The sequence below is a fragment of the Tenrec ecaudatus genome, chromosome 1 (assembly GCF_050624435.1).
Source record: "Tenrec ecaudatus isolate mTenEca1 chromosome 1, mTenEca1.hap1, whole genome shotgun sequence".
Classification (NCBI taxonomy): domain Eukaryota; kingdom Metazoa; phylum Chordata; class Mammalia; order Afrosoricida; family Tenrecidae; genus Tenrec; species Tenrec ecaudatus.
In genome coordinates, this window is record NC_134530.1 from 73,958,033 (window position 1) to 73,979,328 (window position 21,296).

The following is a 21,296-nucleotide window of genomic DNA, read 5'->3' on the forward strand; positions in this document are numbered from 1 at the left end:
ACCAGTCCCCATGGAACACCTGCCACAGCATATGGGCCGTCCTAGCTGCTCTTACCTACCCCTGGGACTTTGTCTCCCCTTCTGTGGCCCACTCCAGCCAGGAAGTACTTGTGGTTCCATGAAAATGCCAGCCTTTCTCACAACTCCAAATATTTGTTAGACCCTCGGGTTGCCTGAGATTCGATTCACTTTCGCTTGAGTTGGAAAAGGCCAAAACAGTCCTTCATGTAACATGGCCACCAGTTACTTGGCGCATCCCTGCCCGTTCACATCGAGCATCCTTTCTGTTCTCTCCCAATGTCCGTCCGTGCAGAAGTCCCATGATAGCATCAAGGCTCACATGGCATCCCAACAGGGGTTGATGAGACTGTGGCCTCTTTACGACAGCAACAGGGTCTTGACTTTTTGATTAACCTGTTTCTAGCATGGGCCTGGAACAGAGCGAGAGTCCAATGTTTCTTACACAAATGTACTTCCTTGTACACAGAGCTGTCTCATAACAGCACAGACGACAGTGAAAGCAGGGAGTATGGTTTCTGCGTCTTGGGTGTGTCTCACCAATTTAGGGGATCACTGGGCAGGGGTAACAGAGCTTTCCTATCCTGTGAAGGAGGCTGAACTAGGCTTCTTATGGGACTAAATTCCTGGGACCCTAAGAATTATCTCCAGCCAAGCTCACGGAGCCTCCTTGGTATAGCAGAGGCTGGCGGAAGAGTAGCCCCAGTTCTGAGCGAACCCTGGAATGCCTCCTGGGTCTCTTTGTCACTGCCATTCAATGGACCCAGACTCAGAGTGCCCTAAAGGAACTGCTCCTGTGGATTCCTGACACTGTAAATATTGACAGGGAAAGAAAGCCTCATCTTCCTTCTGCAGAGCGGTGGGTGGTTTTGAACTGCTGACACTGCAGTTCAGCAGCCTACCATGTCACCAAGGCTCCTAACCACCCATCTATGATATAGTGACTTAGACTGTTCACTGCTTGGTGATGATGACAATACCATTTGCCCAGATCCCATGCGGTGCAGGCATGGCCTTTCCCCGCTCTGTGCCTCAAACGGGGCAAGAGGCTAGATTTGGTTCTTTCAAAAGAGAACATTTCGATGAGAACTCTAAAAAGTTTGGGCTGGCATCTTGAAACTAGACAGACTGTTCAGATCAAAATGGTGAAGAGACTTTGGCTTGTATGCATGAAGCCAGCAGCTCAAGTCCCGGCAGCCCCAGAACCCTGCGGCGCACAGAGCAGGTCTCTCGATGAAAGCAGGACGCACACAACTGCAGGGCCACCAGGGACTCAGTGACAAGGAGAAAAACAGACAGGACTCGTTCTGAGGCCTGGTTCCACCATTTACTTCCTGCATGGCCTCAGGCAAATTAGTTAATCTCTGTTTCCTCAACCAATGATATTTTCTACTGCGGAGGTTTTTTAATTATGAAAAGCACCTAGCCTATAGCTGGTAGAGTAGGTTGCAGGTTTAAACAAACTACAGGAGAAAGCGGTGAGGCCGTGTGATCCTGTAAAGAGACTTGGAGTCTGGAAAACTCAATGGAGCAGCTCTACTCTGTCTTATAAGGTTGCTATGACTTGGAATCGACTCAGTGGTAATAAGTTTGGTTTTTAGAGTTAGTACCTAAATCAGAAGAGGTTTTCAAACTCTTTTCTACTTCCTGGAAGGAAATCCAGATGAAAACAAGGCCGTCACATGACTAGACCACAGCCAACAACAAGCAGGCAAACCCTATTCTGACGGGGAAGAAGCGTGTTCCGATTCTAACACTGGGGCCATTCCAGCAACTCCCGTCTGCCTAAGCAGTTGGCCAGCTCACTGGGTCCCTGGGGCTGTCCCTTCGTCCCATCCCTATTGCTCATAGAAAACTGGACCCCACGGGAAAACGCAAAGAAGGTCCTAGATTGTCCAACTACTCAAGAAGCAGCTCCCCAAGTCATCGGAATCAATCCACTGTGGCTGTTTCTCATTCAATCAACGATATAAACAGTTCTCCAGAGTAGAAGAGCCCCAATATTTTTACGAAAATGATTCTCGTTCTCAATACTTTGCTTGGCATCAAACGTGGGCAGTCGAGGGCACGGCGGTTTTAAGTGGCACCACTTACACTGAGGTGGTGAGCAGACTGTTGCCCTCCTGGGCTTCACTTCTCATACAAGGGCTTGAAAGCGCAACTGGGCAGAATGCCTCTCTCTCGCCTGTCCTCTCTAGTCCTCTTGCGCAGCCCAAGTTGCATGAGCACCCCTTCCCATGGGTAAAACTGAACTGAGCAACCACAGAGGGAAAAGAGGGAACTGGGTGGCTGCCTGCGGTGTCTGAGCATGTCCGAGGGGTAGCAGAAGGATAGAGAGGAGAATATGGAATTCTGCCTGGAAAGGTGGGGGCGGGTGGCGGGAGGAGGGGAATTCTACAAACAACCGACCAGTCAGTTTGAAACCAAGTCTAGACATAGTAGTAAAAGGAACTGCTCAAGTAGGATTTCTGAGAACTTACAAGGGAAAGTGGCAATCATCAAGAGTCGGTAGGGGTTGCCCAAAGATTGACACATCACCAACAACCACGCTGATATTCTGCTATGGGACGAGGAATAATTACGCCGTGTAGTAAGTAGTTACATAATCTGTTGTCAATTTGAGACTTAAGAGTGGAAGGGTCTAGCCTGTCAATCAGGTTGCAGCTTAATGACCTCATTTGGAGGCGCTAAGGAGATAAATAGCTCATTGGAGACGGGACACACGCTTACTCCCTGTGAGACACTTCTGTGAACAAGACACGTGGAGCTATGCTAGAGCCCTGGATCTGAAGGAGCCATGTGGAGCCCCTCTGTCAGTAGTGAGATGCTTACAATACCACTGGATCCACAAGACGTTCCACTCACTGGCCTGTGATCTTCCTGCATCCGGCATCATTGCATGTGCTGTGTACGCCTGAAGAGGAATTCATAGATTGGTTTCGGACATATAGGCTGATAGTGGATTTATGGACTTGATCTGGGCTGGGCCGGGATGTTTTCACAATATTCAATTACTCTTTGATATAAAACTTTCTCTTACATACATATGAATCTGTTTCTCTAGTCTACCCAGACTAACACATGTTGTATCAAGTATTGTACACACATTATCTAATGCACGCCTTCAAACAATTCTACCATCACCATTATAGGATCTGCTGAGCCTTACTCTGTGTTGGCCCCTGGGTAAAGGACTTTACATGCATTTATCTGTTCATTTAATTCTTGTAAGAACTTTAGTGGCAGGTGCCATCGTTAGATATGTTTTGCAGGTAAGGAACTTAAAGCCCAGGAGCTTCAATCATTTGCTTAGGATGACACAATCAGACAGGAGAAGAGACAGAGTTCAAGCCCAGTATGTGTGGCCTCGGGATCTATGCAGGCTCTTAATTGCCAACCTGGCTCTGCAGCTTCTGTGCATGGGCACTAAGGTGTTCACCGTCCAGAAGAGAAAACACAAGTTGAGGAGGGTTAGAACTGGCTGGAAGGCCCACACATAATGAGTCAGAGAGCTGAGATGCAGACGTAAGTCGTGTCGGTCACGAAAGTCTGCCTTGCCTCCTCTGCAGGGAATAGCCAACAGGCGGCATTTGGTTGACATTAGCTGCCTTTTCGAAGGTACCATCAGAGACCTTGGCTTCAAGAAGGCAGCTCTCAGACCGCAAAGGATTTTAAAGATCAAAGCTGGTATTTTAACGGACCTTGGACAGAACACAAGCATGAGCCCAGAGGGGTACAGAGGTGTTAGAAATCCGGCTTGAATACGCCAAGGCAGACATACAGTCCACAATAACTTTCTCCTTCTTTCAAAACGTCAACCAGCGTGTGATCTGGCCAACAGGGACATTAGCTCTTCCTTTTGCCTTCTCTCCTCGAAGACGGAGATAATAATCCTTACTTGACCTCGAAATAAGGCTATTGGAATAGTCTAATGAGATAGAAATGTCAAGGTGCTTTGAATCCTGTGAAGTCCTAGCTGCTGCATGCCAGTGACTGCTATTATTCTCATTAGCTACACCTCTTCTGGCCAGAATTCATCATTGCTGCCTAGACTCCCCAACAAAAAAGGCATGCACACAAACCTCAGCCCATCAACTGGCTAGCCCATCACCTGGCTAGCCCATCACCTGGCTAGCCCTGGCCACCAGAGCACTTGTGCTGTTCAGTCTGGAGTCGCCTGTGTCCTGGCCTGTGCTTCTCGCTAGACTCCGGGTGCATCTTGTAGGCCATTTTCAAGGCTGCTCCTCTCTATATTCCAGGAGTTCACCCGAGCCTTGCTGGTGCTTACAGTACCTGGAATGAAATGATCTATGTGGCAGTGAGGTGCCCTGGCGGTCACTGTTTGAGTGTGCGGCTGCTAACCGAAAGGTGCATAGAAGGGACTCACCACGGGAAAACAATGAGGTAGCAGCCGGCTTCCAGAAGGGCCTACAGTGCAGGGCTCCTCAAACTTTGTAAACAGGGGGCCAGTTCCCTGGCCCTCAGACCCGGTGGAGGGCCAGACTAAAGTTTAAAAAACAACTATGAATAAATTCCTATGCACACTGCATGTATCTTATTTTGAAGTAAAAATAAAACGACAAAAAACGGTGGGCTGGATAAATGTCCTTGGTGTGCCGCCTTGGAAACCCTAAGGGGCATTTCTGCTCGATCTAACAGAGTCACTATGAGTCAGGATCGACTCGCCAGCAACAGGTTTGGGGATTTGGTTTGGTGGTGCAGTGCTTAAGCACTCAGCCAGTACCTGGAAGGGTAGTGGTTTGAACGCACCAGCCCCACCTCAGGAGCAAAGCGCCAGCGCTTCCACAAAGAGCTGCAGCCTTGGAAGCCCTTCTGGGGCAACTCTGAGCCGTCCTACAGGGTTTCCAGGACTCGGAATTGCCTGTTGGGGAGTGGCGCAGTGATGAAGTGCTTGGTTGCTGGAGCGAAGTTATGCAGTTCAAACTGGGCAGCCGCGCCATAGAACATGAGGTGGTCTGCTTCCATACAGATGTGCTGCGCTGGAAACTCTATGGGACAGTTCTTCCCTGTCTGATAGAGGTGCTGGGTTGGAATCAGTCACAGGTATTGTGCAAAACTCTGAGGAGACTATCTCATGCAGCCGAGGAGAAACTCTGACCGACCTTGGCCCATACATTGAAGCTCACCCCGCCACTGTCTTCCTTCCCCTTATCCCTTGGAACTCTCTGGAAGCTGCCAACTTCAGTGTAAGACTCTGCTCTAAAACACCGGCTTGTGGTTGTTTAAAGGAAGGTACTCTGTCTTGTCCATCTCTATATTTTTAGAACTAAACATATAGAGTCCCGAAAACATAGTGGACTAGATGTTGGGCTGCCAACCGCAGGATCAGCAGTTCAAACCCATGAGTCCTTCCAAAGGAGCATGTTGAGACCTCTGTCCCCCAGATTATATCCTCAGAAACCCACAGGGCACTTCTCCTCTGTTCAATAGTGTCGCCACTGAGTCAGAATCAACTGGATGCCCGTGAGTTGGGCACTTACCGTGGTGCATGGAGCAAAACGCATTCTCAATAAATTTTTGTTTTTTTAAAAAATCAAAGAATCAATGAATATACATACATAAATCTGTACCTTATAAATCAGAATGTTTTCCTGCTTTTGTGTATCCTTGGCATTCACTTCTTTGTGGGAGGACAGGAAAGGAAGGAAAGGGCAACGGGCCAGGCACTGATTGACCGCAGAGCGTGCTGGGCATATGGCTGGTCACCAGGAAGGGCTATTTCCCGTGCTACGCTCCTAGAGAAGGCAAGTCTGACTTATAAAGAGAAGACGTGTCCTTTCTGGGGAGAAGGTCACCCTCATATTAGTTAGGGTGAAAGCCAAGGGCTGAGGAATGCCATGCAGGACACAGGGCCAGGGAGAGCCCAGACCTCTGGCAGTGGGCCAGGACCATATTCTGGGCTTCGGTAATGCCCTCTCTCATTTATTTCACGGCCCCAGGGCTCTCTGTCCTGTAGAATCACTCCTGTTAAACCTGTCCAGTTATTATTTGTACAGTGAGTGAGAAGAGGATTGAATAAATGCACACATGGAGAAATCAGCCACCATCAAGAGGAGGCTGTGAAACACTTTCTGGTAAGCGCCTGCTGCTGTCCCTCCCTCTTGTGTGGCTCTCTACAGCACACACCATTACAGGTCCTGGCTGCTAGGGGGCAGGCTCTTCACTCCAAGGTCTCCACCAGAATCCAGAAGCCTGGCTCTGGTTCTCTCTTTTGCCACCTAGACTCTTCACTGCCTGCTTCTTGGTCTTCCATGGGGGGAGGTTTCCCTTTTAACACGGGGCATCTTCAAATCTGTTGGCCATTCTGGTCTCCGGGTTTGCCTGTAACGTGAATAACCCAGCCCCTAAACTGTACCGCGCTAGGCCCCTAAATGAGGAGGGCAGGTGAAAAATGCTCAGGACAGGCTCCCAAGAACCATAGCCAAGCCTGGCCCAGAGGGCAGAGGATGGGTGACACAGCCCCGGCCATATCAAGCCCAGAGAGGAGTGTTTCTTAGAGGGCCCATGAAGCTCACAGTCAGTCTGCCGGTTCTTGCGAGATCACTTGCTGGCTGCTCGCTGCCTGCTTTGTTCCAGGTTTCTTGGTGGTGGTGAAAGATCAACGAGATGTCTTTCAGATTCAAGAGAGTTTCGGCTCCTAATACTGGTCTCTTCCCAACTCCCATTACATTGCATTTTAATTACATGCTTGCATGTTTAACCCCTCTCCCCAAAGTCTCATTATTCTTTGTATCTCGCCAAGTTCCTAGGCTCAAAATGCATCCACTCAGGGTTAACGGACTTAATGCGTAAATGAACAAACCCATATAGCAGTCTAGATCTTTTATAAATAGAAAACCTCGAAAGGCAGACGTTAATGAACCTACCAAGGTCACTGTCAATTATATGGGTGTGGGAACCAGAGTTAAAAACCAGAACAGATTTCGTCTTAGCTCGTAGACTTAATGGTGTAGAAAAGAAGTTAACAGTAACTGAGCATCAGCATGCCAGGCCTTGTGTTGTATCCTACATGACAGTGAATTGGATACTATCATTTCCCATCTCCATAAATTGTAAAGATGAGAACATCGGGGCTCAGAGAGGTGCTCTCTACCAAATTTCTCCTTATTTTTCCTACCTGTTCACTTCTGCCTGGATGAACTTTCACCTTTCCGGTCTCAGTTTATATGTCATTCCCTTTAGATGGAGTGAGAAGGGGCCCCTTCCCTGCTGCTCCCAGCCCCCTGCCATGCCATCCCCATGGCCACATTGATGTGTGATACTAACATTGACTGTCGTCGTGAGTGCCTTCCTCATCCAACGGGGAGCTCCTCGCGGGCAGAGTCAACAACTGTATGACAAGTAGGTTAAATGACTTGCTATTTGGCAAAATGCTTGGCACCGATTTTGGAAGAGGAAAGAAAGAAAGGAAGGGTGGTGGTGGTTATTTTTGAGGCCACAGAGCTGGGAAGCAGGGAAATTAGGATTTGAACTCAGACCTTTATTGTAAAGCATACATCCTCCATGAAAACAGCCACCTCTCAAGGGTAGAGACCTTAAACTATTTGTGTGTAGATGGTAGGACTTCATATGTACTTGTGCCTTGAGCTGATTTATGGTCAGTCAATCCAACTGTGACTTAGACCAGGAAAGAGTCATCCCCGGGTCCTCGAAAGAGGCATTCAAGGCCTATTGGATGGGAGAATCTGAAAAGATTCAAACACTAAAAGTATGGTTGAGGCCGAGTTGGTCCAAATACTAGAAGGAGTGTGTGCTGATGCCAAATGCGGTATCTTACTGCCCCAGCAGTTTAAACACAACTCATAACCACGGGAAACTCCGGGAGTCCAGGTAAGCCCTGCCCCTACAAGGCATATAATACAGACTCTAATGAAAGTAGAAAGCATTCCTGTGAAGAACATGAAACATCCTTCTTCTCTCCATCAATTCCAGCTTTCTTCCTGTCCTTGATGCCAAAACCAACACAGCTTTCACAAAATTTTTACATTTAGGCTTTCTCGTTGAGATTGTTTTTATGAATGCATTTTAAAGTTGCAAACTACACGTGACCTTTAGTGCTGCTGTGAGCCTGCTCTAGGCTATGGCTTGGAGAGGGGCCAAGGCCAAGACAATGCTCTACGACTAGAGATTGAGCTTTGCTTCTCCAAACGACTTTGAATAATCCAATGCCACTGTCCTGCTCTGTGACAAGGACACAGAAAGGCCCCAACTGATTCCTCAGGCCATCTTGAGTATCTATTGAGACACTAGCTAGAGCCGAGCTGTAAGCAGTAAAAAAATAAAACAAAACTCACTGCCATCCAGTCAACGCTGACTCATCACGACGACCCCCCTCCCCTCCACCCTGTGAGTTTCGGAGACTGTAATTGTTTATGGGTGTAGAAAGCCCACTCTCTCTCCCTTGAAGCTACTGGTGGTTTTGAACTGTTGACCATTCGGGTCACAGCCCAACATATAACTACAGCACCACCGGGGCTCCTGTAAGAAGTACAAGGCACTCACACATCTAAGTAAGGAGAGATGATACCACTGAAGTGGAACGAGCCATTATACGGGAAATGTTATCTAGGTAACAGAGACTTTCCTTCATCAATGAAAAAGAGTATTGGACTTCAACTTGAGGACTAGAACTGGTGCTCCTAGGCCAGACTAGCCCTGGTTTAAAGCAAAGCACACAGACCGAGGATTGCTAATCGCTGCTTTGGGGAGCTATGGAGGACTGTGGTGTGCTGATTCTCTCCACACTGACGGTCCCTAAGGCTCAGAATTCTCAAGCCTTATGCTTGGAGAATGATTCTGTTTTTTCCTCGCGGGTAAGCAGTCTCTTCTGCCTACTGCTAGGTTGCTACTGGTTCTCTTTCTAGCCCACTTCAAAAAATGAATACCTGCTTTGTTCAAATCTCGTGCAACGGAGGAGCCTAGTAAGTTCTTCTGTGAGCAAACTGAAGGAGTGCTACGGTTATCTTTATATGAGCCTTCCTCAGGTCCTATGGTTCCCTGCTGAAAGGCCTTTATTGCTTCCTCCTCCCATCAAAAGAGAGCAGATCCTCCTGCTAGTAGAGTTCTAAAGGCCTTCAGCCATTGCCCTCAAACTACATGAAAAACATCTCTTCTTGGTATGCTCCAAGTGTTTTCCTGTGCCTTGCTATGGCTAACCTCTGCCTTCTCCTGGGCCTGAAACACCGCCTACCATTCAAGGTCCAGTTCTGTTCTCAAGTCTTCCCTTATGCCCACAGCTATAAATAACCTCTCCCTCCTTTGACTTTCCGTGTCCTCTGATTGGCACCCTTCCTGTGGCATTGACCGCTTATTGATGTCCAGTAATATCGTTTTTAAGGGTACTGTCTAGTACTCTTTACGATCCTCAAATCTCTTTGCAGAGAGGTTCCCTACAATCCCTGGGGCCATCTCTCTTGCTGAAGAAGTGTCCGAAGACCAGCGATAAACACTTTGTCAGCCCTCCAAGCCTCAGTTACCACTGTTCGAGAGCGCAGCTGTGGAACACCTGAGGCTTCCTACCTGGGGCCCTGTGGACGGGGGGTGACTCCTCCTTAGGGTAACTCTGCAGCTGCGGAGCCAAGTTTCTCTTCTCTAGCCTCGGAGACCTGGGCCTGTCCTGTCCCCTTGCCCTCCCGGAAGAGGAGTAGCACAGAGCACCCCAGCTGTGTGGGGTGGTAAGTTGCCTGCTGGGGCACTCACCGCTGCCAAGCCGTAGGAGCAGCACGTCTTGGAGCCGCCGGTTGAGGTCTCGGAGCTCTTTCATTTCAGACACAAGTGCGCCGTACTCCTTGAGCTTCTTGGCCTGCTGGACCAGCTGCCTCCGAGTCCGCTCCAGTTCCTGCTGGAGGTGCCGCATCTCCTCCTGCTGCTGCTGGAAGTTGCGCAGCAGCTCCTCGTACAGGGCCCGGGGCACGGCGGCATCCTCCAGACTGTCCATGTCGTCTGGGCCCGGGGAGGTCGCCACGAAGACTTCTTCCAGACACGTGCTATGGCCCAGGCTCAGGCCGTTCTGCTTCTCCAGCCGGGCCACCACTGCCTCGATGCTCTTGTGCGCCCCCTCACTTGGCTTCCGCCCCTCAGGTCTCTGTGTAGGACAACGAGAATCAGTTCAGGCAAGGGCAGCTGAGATTTCCTTGGGCTGCGGCTCAATATTTCCCCAGACAATCCTAGAATCACAGAACCACAGAACATCAGTGTGTGGAGAAACCAGTGCAAACACGTAGTCAAAGCCCTATGCTCTACAAATGGGGAGGCATGCGGAGGCCCAGTGTGGGGAAAGGGCTTGCCCAAAGCCCCCCAGCATGCTGCAACCCCAAATCCCCCCAATGGGCTGGCACTTTGTGGTATTGCACCCCTTGGCCTCTGGGATGTAAATGATACTGGGGCCATCCTCTCCAGCTTCCCTGCCCACCGTGCCTGGGCAATGCCTTGCTCAGCCAAGCTGGTCAGTGTGTTTTTGTGCAGAATCAGGGAAAAGTCTGGCTAGCCCAAGCTGTTCCCAAGGGAGTTCCCAGTCAAATCCCCTCAAACGCAAGGAACCAAAAAGTATTTCTCTAAAGAACCATTTCCTCAAGAATGCGTTTATAGTTAGGACGGATGTTACAAACTCCACTCTACTCTAGGGCAAGGGTCACCTCTTACTCTCTCTGTGTCCCCACTGAGGGCTGGAAAATGGCGGGGGCGCAAAACTGGTGAGCCCAAGCAGGAAGGTCAACGACTATTTGAGCTGTTCTTCTTGTTTAACGGCCTCATTTGACAAATAAAGAAACAGGGGCTCAGAGTGGAGAAGGACTAACCTCAGTGAGCTACGGACAAAGCAAGAGCCAGAACCCGGAGCCCAACATCCAGCACAAGGCTCCTTTCCCCGTCATCTGCCAGTCTCGGCTTGGACCCTGGTCAAGTTCAGCAAGCCAGTGTATACAGAGAGGACAGTTCATAGAAGGGAATTATATGGGGCGAGCTGGGGGTTGAGGGTACAACTGCCTGAGAAAATTCTAGTTCAGGGGGCTGTGCAAATTATAGAACCAATTTAATTCCTCATCCAGGACAGGGAAGGTTAGGGTCTCTTCCACTTGAGGGCCCTTCTAGGAGATGCAGAAAATTAAGGAAATAAGATTCTGGACAACATAACTGTGTCCTGCCTTCACCACTCACTAATGTTCTGGAGCTTACAGAGGAAAATCCTTTTTAGTGACTTTAAGATTTTCATTACACAACCAAACTCAATGTCGTTTCATCCCCTGGGAAAAAGGTGCTCCTGGCCTGCTCAGCGGGGACTGGATGGTTGGTGATTTGAGTTTACTTAGAGGTATCTGGGAAGAAAGACATGGTGGTCTATTTCCAAAAAGTTAACCCCTGAGAGCGGTCTAGAGCGCAGTTCTCTTCTGACCCTTGTAGGGTCACCAATGGTTGGGGGCAACTTAATGGCAGCTGTCTTTGTTTTTAGTCTAAATGACCTTATAGGCTACAATTATAATGACCGCTTTACAGGTCTTTATTCATCACTATGAGGAACCCTCCCCCTCCCCAACCCCCACCTCACACACACACCTGAGGGCTGGGACCTCATCTGTCTCATCTCCATGGCTCCAGAAACAAGCATAGGGCAAGGTCCTTAACAAGAGCACCAGGAAGCAAGGTTTATAAGGAGAATCCCTGAACTGATTGCAGCTACATCTTTTGGACTACGCCTCATGATTGCCTTTGGCCTGTCTAAAATCAGTCCATGAGCAATGCAAAAGACATTGTCTTTCTCCTCTTCCCTTGCTTCGCCTATAAGGTACCCACTGCAAAGAAAATAACCACCTGGTTCGCTGAGCACCACATGAAGCCTGGAGGGGAGCCCATCGGGCTCCATAAGAATGCAAATGTAGTCTTATGCAAGAGCTTTCTCCCAACCCAAGGTCCTTCTTCTGTGAACCCGAACCAGCTCATTTCCCAAAGCATCTGCCCTTAGCTATTTGGGGCAATCGGATAGTGACAGGTTCTAAACTGCTGCACAAGAACAGCTGCTTAATGTTCCTGGAATCCAGCAGTGACCTCTCCAGCACTGGGAGCTAGAGAGCAGCGCATCACCCTAAACCCCAGCAGCGATGCCACGCACTGCACAGACTGTGCCAGCAGGGCGGTCGGTACTCTGTGCAACAGCCTGGCGCCAGGCTCCCTAGAAAGTTGGATACTAGCTGGCCCAGGCCTATCTCATCCAGAAAAAAAACCCTAAAAAAACCCAAGGCCTTTGATACCAGGGGACATTTATGTGAGGAGAGGAGGCCAAATTGGAATTCTTAAGCTATGAGAAATAAGAAAATGATCCCCATACTTCCAAAAAAAGAAAAGATTTTGTTACCTTGATGTGTCTAAGCTGTAAATCTTCTTCCCCATAATCTTTAATTTCCCCATCTTCTTCTTCGTGATTGAGAGAAAGTTTTGGTATTTTTATTTTCTTCTGCATCACACTGTTTTCAAGGTCAGATTTGTCTTCTAAAATGCATATCAAGAAAACAAGGTTCATTTTGAGTCAAAATGCTCAAAATGCCCATGACCTCAAAAGCTAGAGTAGGCCAGACCAGTTAAAAGGGAAAAGCAGATAAGCTGAGGCCACGCCCCTCCTCCATCCCTGACAGTGGCAGTGCAGAGCCTTCTGCCATCAAGGGGGCTTTTTAAAAGCACAACCCCACTAAAGGGTGGAAATGGCATCCAACAGATTAGCTTAGGGCTGTCTCTAAGTCCATCTTAAAGAGTGTCCTTTTATGGAATTCTAGACTCTGGGAACTGGAATGGCGCTGCGATTGTGATCTGTTCTAACTTCACTGGCACATTCCTCTACAAGAGGGATTCTATTAAAGCCAGGAGTCTTCCAGGAAAACCCAGTGGGTTTCTGCCAGCTCAGGTAGCAACAGGCAGGAAAGGGATGATGGCTCTCACCCGCCATGGCCTAAACTGGGATGCCAGGGCAGCTTCGAGAAGAGTGCTGAGTACAGGAACAGTCTTTTTAGCCGTATCGATTATGGAATGCCCGAGTTTGAGGGGTCTTGGTGGCCTAGTGGGCTGGCTCTCTTAGGGAGTTGGAAAGTTAAACTCAGAGACCTGAAGGGCCATACTCAAAGTGTGAACCTGAGGAAGAGGCAGGACAGATCTACCAGCCGTTCCAAGTAAGAGAGCTGTGGCTTCCTGTGCCCGCCCAGACTTAACAGTTTCAGCGATCCAAAGGGGCCCTTCGACTCTGTTCTGTTGGGTGACTTGGAGTCAGAATCGACTCAATGGCAGTGCGGCTGGTTTGGGGTATGTTGAATGTATTGTTAAACCTATTTCCTCCAGGCCAGGTTTCTTTTCTTGGAATTTGTTGGACAAACCGAGACAGAGGTTTATGAAGCACAACTAGTCCACAACCAAAACAAAAACCCAAACTCACTGCCATAGAGTTAATGCTGACTCACAGTGACCCTGCAGCAGGTTTCCAAGACTGAAACTCTTTATGGCAATAGAAAGGCCAGTCCTCCTTCCATGGAGCTGCTGGTGGTTTCAAACGGCTGACCATGCAGATCGCAGCCCAACACATAACTTCCACTCTACCAGGGCTCCTTAACTATTCCATAACATAGTCAAAACACCAAATATCCCCAGGTGGTACTCAGAACGGAGCCCCGCTGGTGATATGTGGCACCCTGTTGTGAGAAGGACTGACGTGGGAACTCGGCTCTTCTCGGGACAGTGTGAGGGGGACAGAGAATGGTCTCAGCCTAGCAGCCTCAAGCCCCTCCACTGTCACAAATGAGGTAGAGACGAGATCAACAATTCACACAACCCACTGCACAGCGGCTGGCACAGTGTAAGGCACTTGATAAGTGGAACATTATAGTTGGGGCTATCAACGTGTCATGATTCATTTTATTTCCTTAATCATAAGTTGAGTAAGGACACAATTAAAAAACAAAACAAATGAATGACTTAAGCAAGATATGGGATGTAGAGAAATCACCCTTGGAACAAAGAGTTGATCTTTGTTAACGATCCTTCCTGGTCAAAAATGAAAATGGCCCTTCCCACTGAGCTGAGCAGGAACCCCAAGGTTCAGTTTTCACAAGCATAGCCTGTTTTTGTCCTCTTTGTGCTTATAAAATAATCCAATGGTTTAGGCACGAACAATAGCAAGGCCTTTGGTCATCCTAACCGAGCAAAGGTTTCTCTCCTACCAAATCACACTTGACTCGTTCTATGCCAAGACGCTGCTAGAAAGTAACTGCAAAATAAAGTTATCCCCAACTAGCATGTGGGGGGAGGGGTGGGGAGGAGGGGGGAGTGGATAAAGTGGAGGGAGAATGTCCCCACGTGCTCACTTGCACGGTTGTATGTGTGAAGATAAAGAATGAGGCAGAGTGACAGAAAGCGAGAGAGGCGGGTAAGTGGGTGGCATTAGAATGATGAATGTGTCGGGGTACGGTCTCAATTCGGACAGATTCAAGGCAAAGGTCTGAGCTGTATCCACCAAACTGGAAATGACAAACTATGTTCTACCTCCCTGATTTAACACTGGCTCCGGATTTTGCCTCCCTCGAAGAAGGTATGGGGAGGAGTTACCTCTCAACTCACAAAAGGAGGTAATATTTGAACTAAGAGCAATGCTCAGATCCTGTCATTTAACCCTTTCAAAAATGGGGATGTGGAACCTGAGGTTCCAAATGGTTACTATGGGCATCTATCCTTGTGAATGAATCATCAGGTTCAGGGACACAAGGGGCCTAGGACCAGGCAGGGCCTTCATCTTAATGAGCTCACCATTATTCAGTAACACAGAAGTCAGTGCCACGCCATGAACAGCCTGAGAACCAGAGTTTTTCCTCCCACATTGCAGCATAACACCTGTCAAGAAATTACCCTGTGTGGAATCTAGACCGGGCTCTGGGGACAGGGACTGATGAACAGCCAGACCCCTGGAGGCCCCAAAGTAAAACCTAGGAAGAGATAACCGAAGGTCTCAATAGAGAGTTTGAAATTAGAGATAAATAACTGATTTAGAATTTCAAGGACAGGCCACCAATGTAACTATGGAAGACGTGATCGGAGGTAGGAGTTGAGCTTCAGGGGTATAGGTAAACTGCTTCACTTCTCTGACTCTACTTCCTCTTCGGTAACTTGAAGTAAATAGTTCTTACCCACAACACCAGGATATGAGGAAGACTGCCAATAATATATGTTAAAAATGGAAACTGAAAAGAGTAAATGTCACTTGGACAATCAATGTTCATAAAAGGATAGTTGTTGAGGAAGTGAAGAATATGGACCGCCCGGGAGCGAGGAAGAACAGAAGCGAGCAGAAGAAGGCTGGGGAAAACCTTCACAATGGACTGCTTCCGTTGTAGGCAGGGGGAAGAGTGCAATGTGAACGGAACCGGTTGGGGTTAGAGAAAAAGTGGCTTCAATTCCAAGTGAGTCAGAGCTGCGATCCAGCCTGCCAGTGTGGAAAGAATACTGGGTCAGACAACTTGGATTCTGTTTAGTTGGTATGAGTCGTGGTGATACCCTCATGTGTCACGGTCCTCTTTCTGTAGAAATGGAGATAACAGATTGACCTTCAGTAGTAATCAGATCAAATGCTCCTTGACAACAACAGAGATCTTTGAAGACAAACCCACAGTGGATGACACAGCTCAGCAGGCAATAGCTGCTGGCCGGGGGCCTGCTGCTGGCTAGCTCCTAAAGGGGGAGCCCTGTCTAGCTGTATGTCTAGCGAGAGTCAACACTCAGCATGCTCCATTCTCCGGCTGATGAACCAGAGGGGCCATGCCCACCAGCTTGACCCGAGGCTCCAGTCTCGGAGCATGTCCGCTGGAGCATGCCGCTCTCTTTCCTTGTCTGCTTGAAAATTCCACTTAGGCTCCACTCATCTCCTCATTCCTTCTCAAAGTTCTCATTATATGTTCTACAAACCTTTGCTTTCTATTAGCTTACTATGTCGCCATTAGCTGGGAAGGCTTAATTCCCCACTGGTGTGGACGCACTCTCAGGACTGGGCCCAAATGCTGGCCATACCATGCGAACTCACCAAGTAAAATGTTCAATGAGAAAGCTAAAAACAAAACAAAAAAAGACCTCAATAAGCCCATAAGATGATGCTATCGTGCTATCGTTAGGGGGATGCAAATACAAGCAGCAGCGGCTACCACTTCGTGCCCATAGGATGGCTATAAGAGAAAGAGCAAAGGTTGGAGCTGATGAGAAACTAGGGCCCTCAGACTTTGCTGGTGGGAATGCGAACGTGGGAAAAGTTTGGTGGTCCCTCCAAGAGTGAAATGCACAATGACCACACGGCCAGGAACTCTTGTCCTAGATCATCTACCCGAGAGGAATGAAACCCATGTCTCCACAAAAACCTGTCAAAGAATGCCCATTCCTGCACTGTTTATAATAGCCAAAGTGTGGCAACAACCTAAACACCCGCAACTGATACATGGACACACACAACATGGAATAGTCACGAAGCCAACACAAGTGCTGCCACATGCTGCTGCACACGTGGTCCTTGAAACAACTGTGCAGCGTGAGACAAGGCAGACGCCCACGAGCACGTCCATATGGCAGATCGAGAAAAGCAAACCCATCGAGACGCACAGGAGCTCAGTCATTACCCAGGGCTGCGGGTGGGTGAACAATACGTTTGGAAATTCAAGAGTGGTAATGGGTGCACATTGTGAATATACTAAAAACCACCGAATCACAGCCCTTAGTCGTGAGGTTTATGTTAAGTGACTTGTACCTCAATTTTTAAAAATGGCTACCGCTCATGGAATGTTTCCTACATATGAGATACCATTATAAAGCCCTTCACAAACATTACTGCATATGTTTACAACCTTGTGTCAACCACATTTTTTTCCACAGAAGACATGAGCTTCAAAGAAGCAATGCCCCTTGCCTACAGTCACCTACCTAGAAGGAGCCAGAGCCAGAGCCAGAGCCAGAACTATGAGTCTGCATCCCAAGTGCATGCTGTACCACTCTAGACATATGCTGAAGATGTGGGAGAGCCCGAACAAATGCTGAATGAATAAATGATGCCTCCAGATAAGGAAAGGGTCCCTGATGGCATCGTGGGGTTACTCATTGGGCTGCTAACCACAAGGTCAGCAGTTCGAACCCACAGCTGTTCCACAGGGGAGAGAGGAAGCTTTCCGCCCCTGTAAAAGGTTCATAATTTCAGGAACTAAGGATAGTTTGCCCTATAGGCTTGCTACAAGTCAGAATTGACTCAATAGTAGTGCGTTTGGTTCTGGGAACGGATAGACTTCCAAAATCCCCTCTGAAGCCCAAAGTAGAAGACCAGTTTACTTCTCTTTTCTGGTCAGGCCCCCTCGGTCATCAAGGATTCGCCAGAAAGCCATAGCCATAGGCATGCACAGCCTAGAAACAGGTTGTGTCCAGTCTTCAGGGCTTGACTGGGTTCTCTGAAAAGGTCAACAGTCAAAGTCAAACCCACTGCCATGGTGTCCACACCGACTCATAGCCACCCCCTGTGGGTTGCTGAGACCAGAGCTGTTTAGGGAGTAGAAAGCCCAGTCGCTCTCCCTCGGAGCTGCTGGTGGTTTTGAACTGCCAACTATGCGGATTTCAGCCCAACATACAACCACTGTGCCACCAGAGGCCCTAAACAGAAACACCAGGCCTACAGGAGTTCCGGGAAAGGTCAGAAGCAGCTAGCATCTCCAATTGCTGGCCTCCTGCCCTGGATGCTGGCTGCCTCCCTGTTTGTTCAGGGGACTCAGGGACACCCCGAAGAGTTAACCAGCTGCGGGTGCTCCCCTAGTGCTAACCAGGCTCCTTTCTGACCCATGAAGCCTGGAAGCGTGTTCAAGAGAGGCTTCCTCGTCCTTATCGGTAGCCTGTGAGCATTAACTGAATCCTGTTCTGGGTCAGGAATTGTGCTGAGCAGTTATTAAACCCAACTAGCATGCAGGGTTTGACTTCCTGAGGCAGGGTTCCCGACTCCGGACGCCGATTGGGAGGTGTCATCTCATCCTCAGAAGAGAATTGTACTGAACACTCGGTGTCATCATCAAAAGGGAACACTGCAAGAGAGGGCTGGCAGGGGGAGGCCCGAGTATCTAATAAAGATAGCCTCCTCGTTTGCATCAGGTGGTCCCAGTTTGGAATTCTGACTGCTGCACACTAACTGTTGGGACTTGGGAAAGCCACTTAACCTGTCTGAAACCTCAGTTTCATTTTCAGAGGACAATATACTGTGTTCCCAAGAAGTATGCAGGTCCAACGCCTTTCTTGTCACAGCGGTTCGATAAACAGTGGAAGTTGGGCTACCCTTGAGGGCTGTGTGTTTGGCTTTTCTCCCACGGCAATGAGGACCACTGCAGGTGTCTGACACAGGTTGAGACATGATGAAAGAGATGTTTTAGGAAGATTAATGTGGTGGTGGCAAGCAAGATGGATGAGGTGTGAGGGAGAGACTGCACATAGGGTGACAAGAAGCTGTAACTCTTGGCTGGTCACATTAAAGAAGGTGAACGGCGGTGTGGATCATCTACGACAGCAAATACTTCAGGTAGCATTTTAATGCAGCTTTGGAATATGCTGCTGGCTTTGAATTCCGGAGAACCGCAGAAGAACGAAGCAGATGACTGCAAATGATGGGGAAAGCTCTGTGCGCTTAGCCAGCCTTAGCAAGTGCTCCCAGTTTGGGGGCAACTAATCAGTTGAGAAAAAATAGAAATGAATGTGTAGCCTCTGAAGAGACGACCGTCACTGATCTGACTTCCTGATTCTGCTGTCTCCAGAGTGGGGAAAGCCATGGAGGATTCTGAGCATCAACCATCTCCTCCTTTCCAACTACTAAGGTGTCGGCTAATGGTATTCATCCACTGCTAATCTCAAGGGCAGCTTTTCCAACCTGACCATCATTCCATGATTCCTAATCTGCTTCCATGAAGCCGTACAGCCTCAGAAATCCTATAAAAGGTCCCCATGAGTCGCAATCAGTGCAATAGTAGTAGGCTGGGGGATCTTATTCAACAACTATTCAGTGGGCACCTACCCTACGTCAGGTCCCGTGCCAAAGTCCTTCCAAATACTGCTGTATGTAAGCGCCACTGAATTCCATTGAAGCAGACATGGAGACTCACAGAAGTAGGGTAGCTTGCCTAAATCACAAAGCTCCCAATGAAAGGGAAGGGAACTTAGTGGAGCTCACAGAAGGTTACTCAATGGGTTGCTAACCACAGGGTCATCAGTTCGAGTCCACAGCTCACCCCAAGGACTATGAAGCCATCTGCTTCTGTAACCATTCAGTCTCAGGAAGCCGAGGGGAACGGTTCTACTCTGCCCTGTTGAGTCCGTCTAAGTCTAAACGGACGCAACAGCAGTGGCGGGTGGACTAAGTAAAAGAGGCAGAATTCTGGCATTTAGGTCTTGTTCCTACCACTTAATTCTCCTTTATAAACAAGAGAAATCATCGTTTCCTTAACTTTTTCAACTGACTACCACTGTTGGACTAAACTAAAAAAGCACATACAATATAGTGAGCATGTAGAAATAACTTCCAGTGAAATGCCTTTCTCCCAAGACCTTGCCCACACCCAGGATGCTGCAGTGTATTCTCAAATTGAACTAAGCATTCTACAAAGCTGTCTTAATGCCAAACGACAGTTTTTTGAGGCCATCAGATTCTAAGTAACACCAAAATAGAGTCCCTATTCCAAGCCATAAATATGTTTCTTGTAACAATATGGTCACAGTTGTTCTCCCAAAATATAAAAGAACATGTTATTTGCTATTAATCCAAGAGGGCAATATGTCTCATAAATCTAGCATTCAGAAATAAAGCAGAGGCAAAAGGAAGTCCGAATGCAAGTTTGTCTTCAAAAGTGAAGAAGTCCTGAGGAATTGATGTGGACATTTAAAATGGATAAGGGCTCACTTCACCCCTATTTTACATTTTACATATAATCAAGCCATATAGTCAAAGCACAAGTCAGAGATTGTAATTTGAGGTGACTTTATTAGCTAGATGAAACTGTTTTCTAAGGTTTTGTCTTTAATATCTGTCTCTATAGGAGGAGGTAACCCACCCCCACCACCCCCAAAAAAAACAAACAAACAGAAAACAGCTCCCCTGGGCAGAGCTTTTGTAGTACACGTTTTTCCTACTAGGTAGGTGAGCATCTTGCAACTCGCACTGAGTTAGTGCACCCAGTGGCATTGCTTGGGACAGTTCTCTCTGGTCACAGTGAATTTGTTCATAAAAGCAATTTCGCTAGAACCTTGTTTTGGGGTGTCTGATTTAAGAGAACATGTGCAGCTGTGAAATTGTTTCCTGCTTGGGAAAAAATGGTGCAGAAACTGTTGTGATGTGGAACACAGCTTACAAGGACAGCGCTATGGGAAAAACTCGAGTGAACTGAGTGTTTTTCTCATTTCCAGAAAGGTGAAATGCCGATTGATGACAAACCTCCTTCTGGATGTCCGTCAACTTCCTGAAGGAACATAAATGTCGATTCATAGTGAATTTGGAGTTCATCCCACCAGATCAAACAGTTAATCAAGCTTTCTATTTAAAAGTTCTGAAAGGGTTGTGTAACAGTGTGTGATAAAAGAGGCCTGATTGGTGGCAGGTGGGGATTGGTTTTGCCACCACAAGGCACCCGCTCATGCAGCCATCTCAGTGCACCAGATTTTTGGCAAAAACAGCATGCCTCTCTTGCTACATGCAGCTTACTCACCTTACCTCACTCCATGCGACTTTTTGTTTCTGTGAATGCAGAGGGATATAAAAAGACAGCTAGTTGATGGCATGGAAGAGGTGAAGGGAAAAAAATGAGGGAGTGCTGTCAGTCATCCAAACAGATGAGATGGGAAAGTGTTCCCAAAAATGGAATCGCAGATTTGACAAATGCAGTAAGTGTAATGGAGAGTACTTTGAAGGTGATAAGGCTGTTTTATAAAATTTAATTCATAGCTTTGAAAAAATTTTGTTTTTTGGGGGGGTACCCCCTCACATATATATAGGCAAGTGTTTCGTTTGCTTCAGAAGGATACGTGCCACCCAAAGGACATGCACATTGCATTCTCTGGCTCACAGCGGTTGCTTTTGTAAAATTCCAAGCTAACAAAACTCTCAACTATTAAGGACTGTCTCCAGCAAAGACAACAAGGAAATGAGGGTGTCCTGCTGGGCTGTAGCAGAAAGAGATCAGGAGACATTGATTTGAGTCCTGGCCCTGCCACGAAGTTGTTGCATGACCAGTCACTTCCTC

The 21,296-nt window shown here is 48.0% G+C and overlaps 2 protein-coding genes across 2 annotated transcripts in view; both read right to left on the reverse strand.

The window, feature by feature from the left end:
* The window catches only part of AGBL4 (AGBL carboxypeptidase 4), a 1,434,684-nt gene that overhangs the window by 334,306 nt on the left and 1,079,082 nt on the right, over positions 1 to 21,296 (reverse strand). The window lies entirely within an intron of this gene.
* BEND5 (BEN domain containing 5) overlaps positions 1 to 21,296 on the reverse strand; it is a 54,221-nt gene that overhangs the window by 25,627 nt on the left and 7,298 nt on the right. The window contains exons 2-3 of the mRNA XM_075539737.1: positions 12,386 to 12,519; positions 9,739 to 10,123 (exon numbers count right to left, since the gene is read on the reverse strand). Coding sequence (XP_075395852.1) covers positions 9,739 to 10,123; positions 12,386 to 12,519 — 519 coding nt within the window. The remainder of the gene's footprint in view (positions 1 to 9,738; positions 10,124 to 12,385; positions 12,520 to 21,296) is intronic.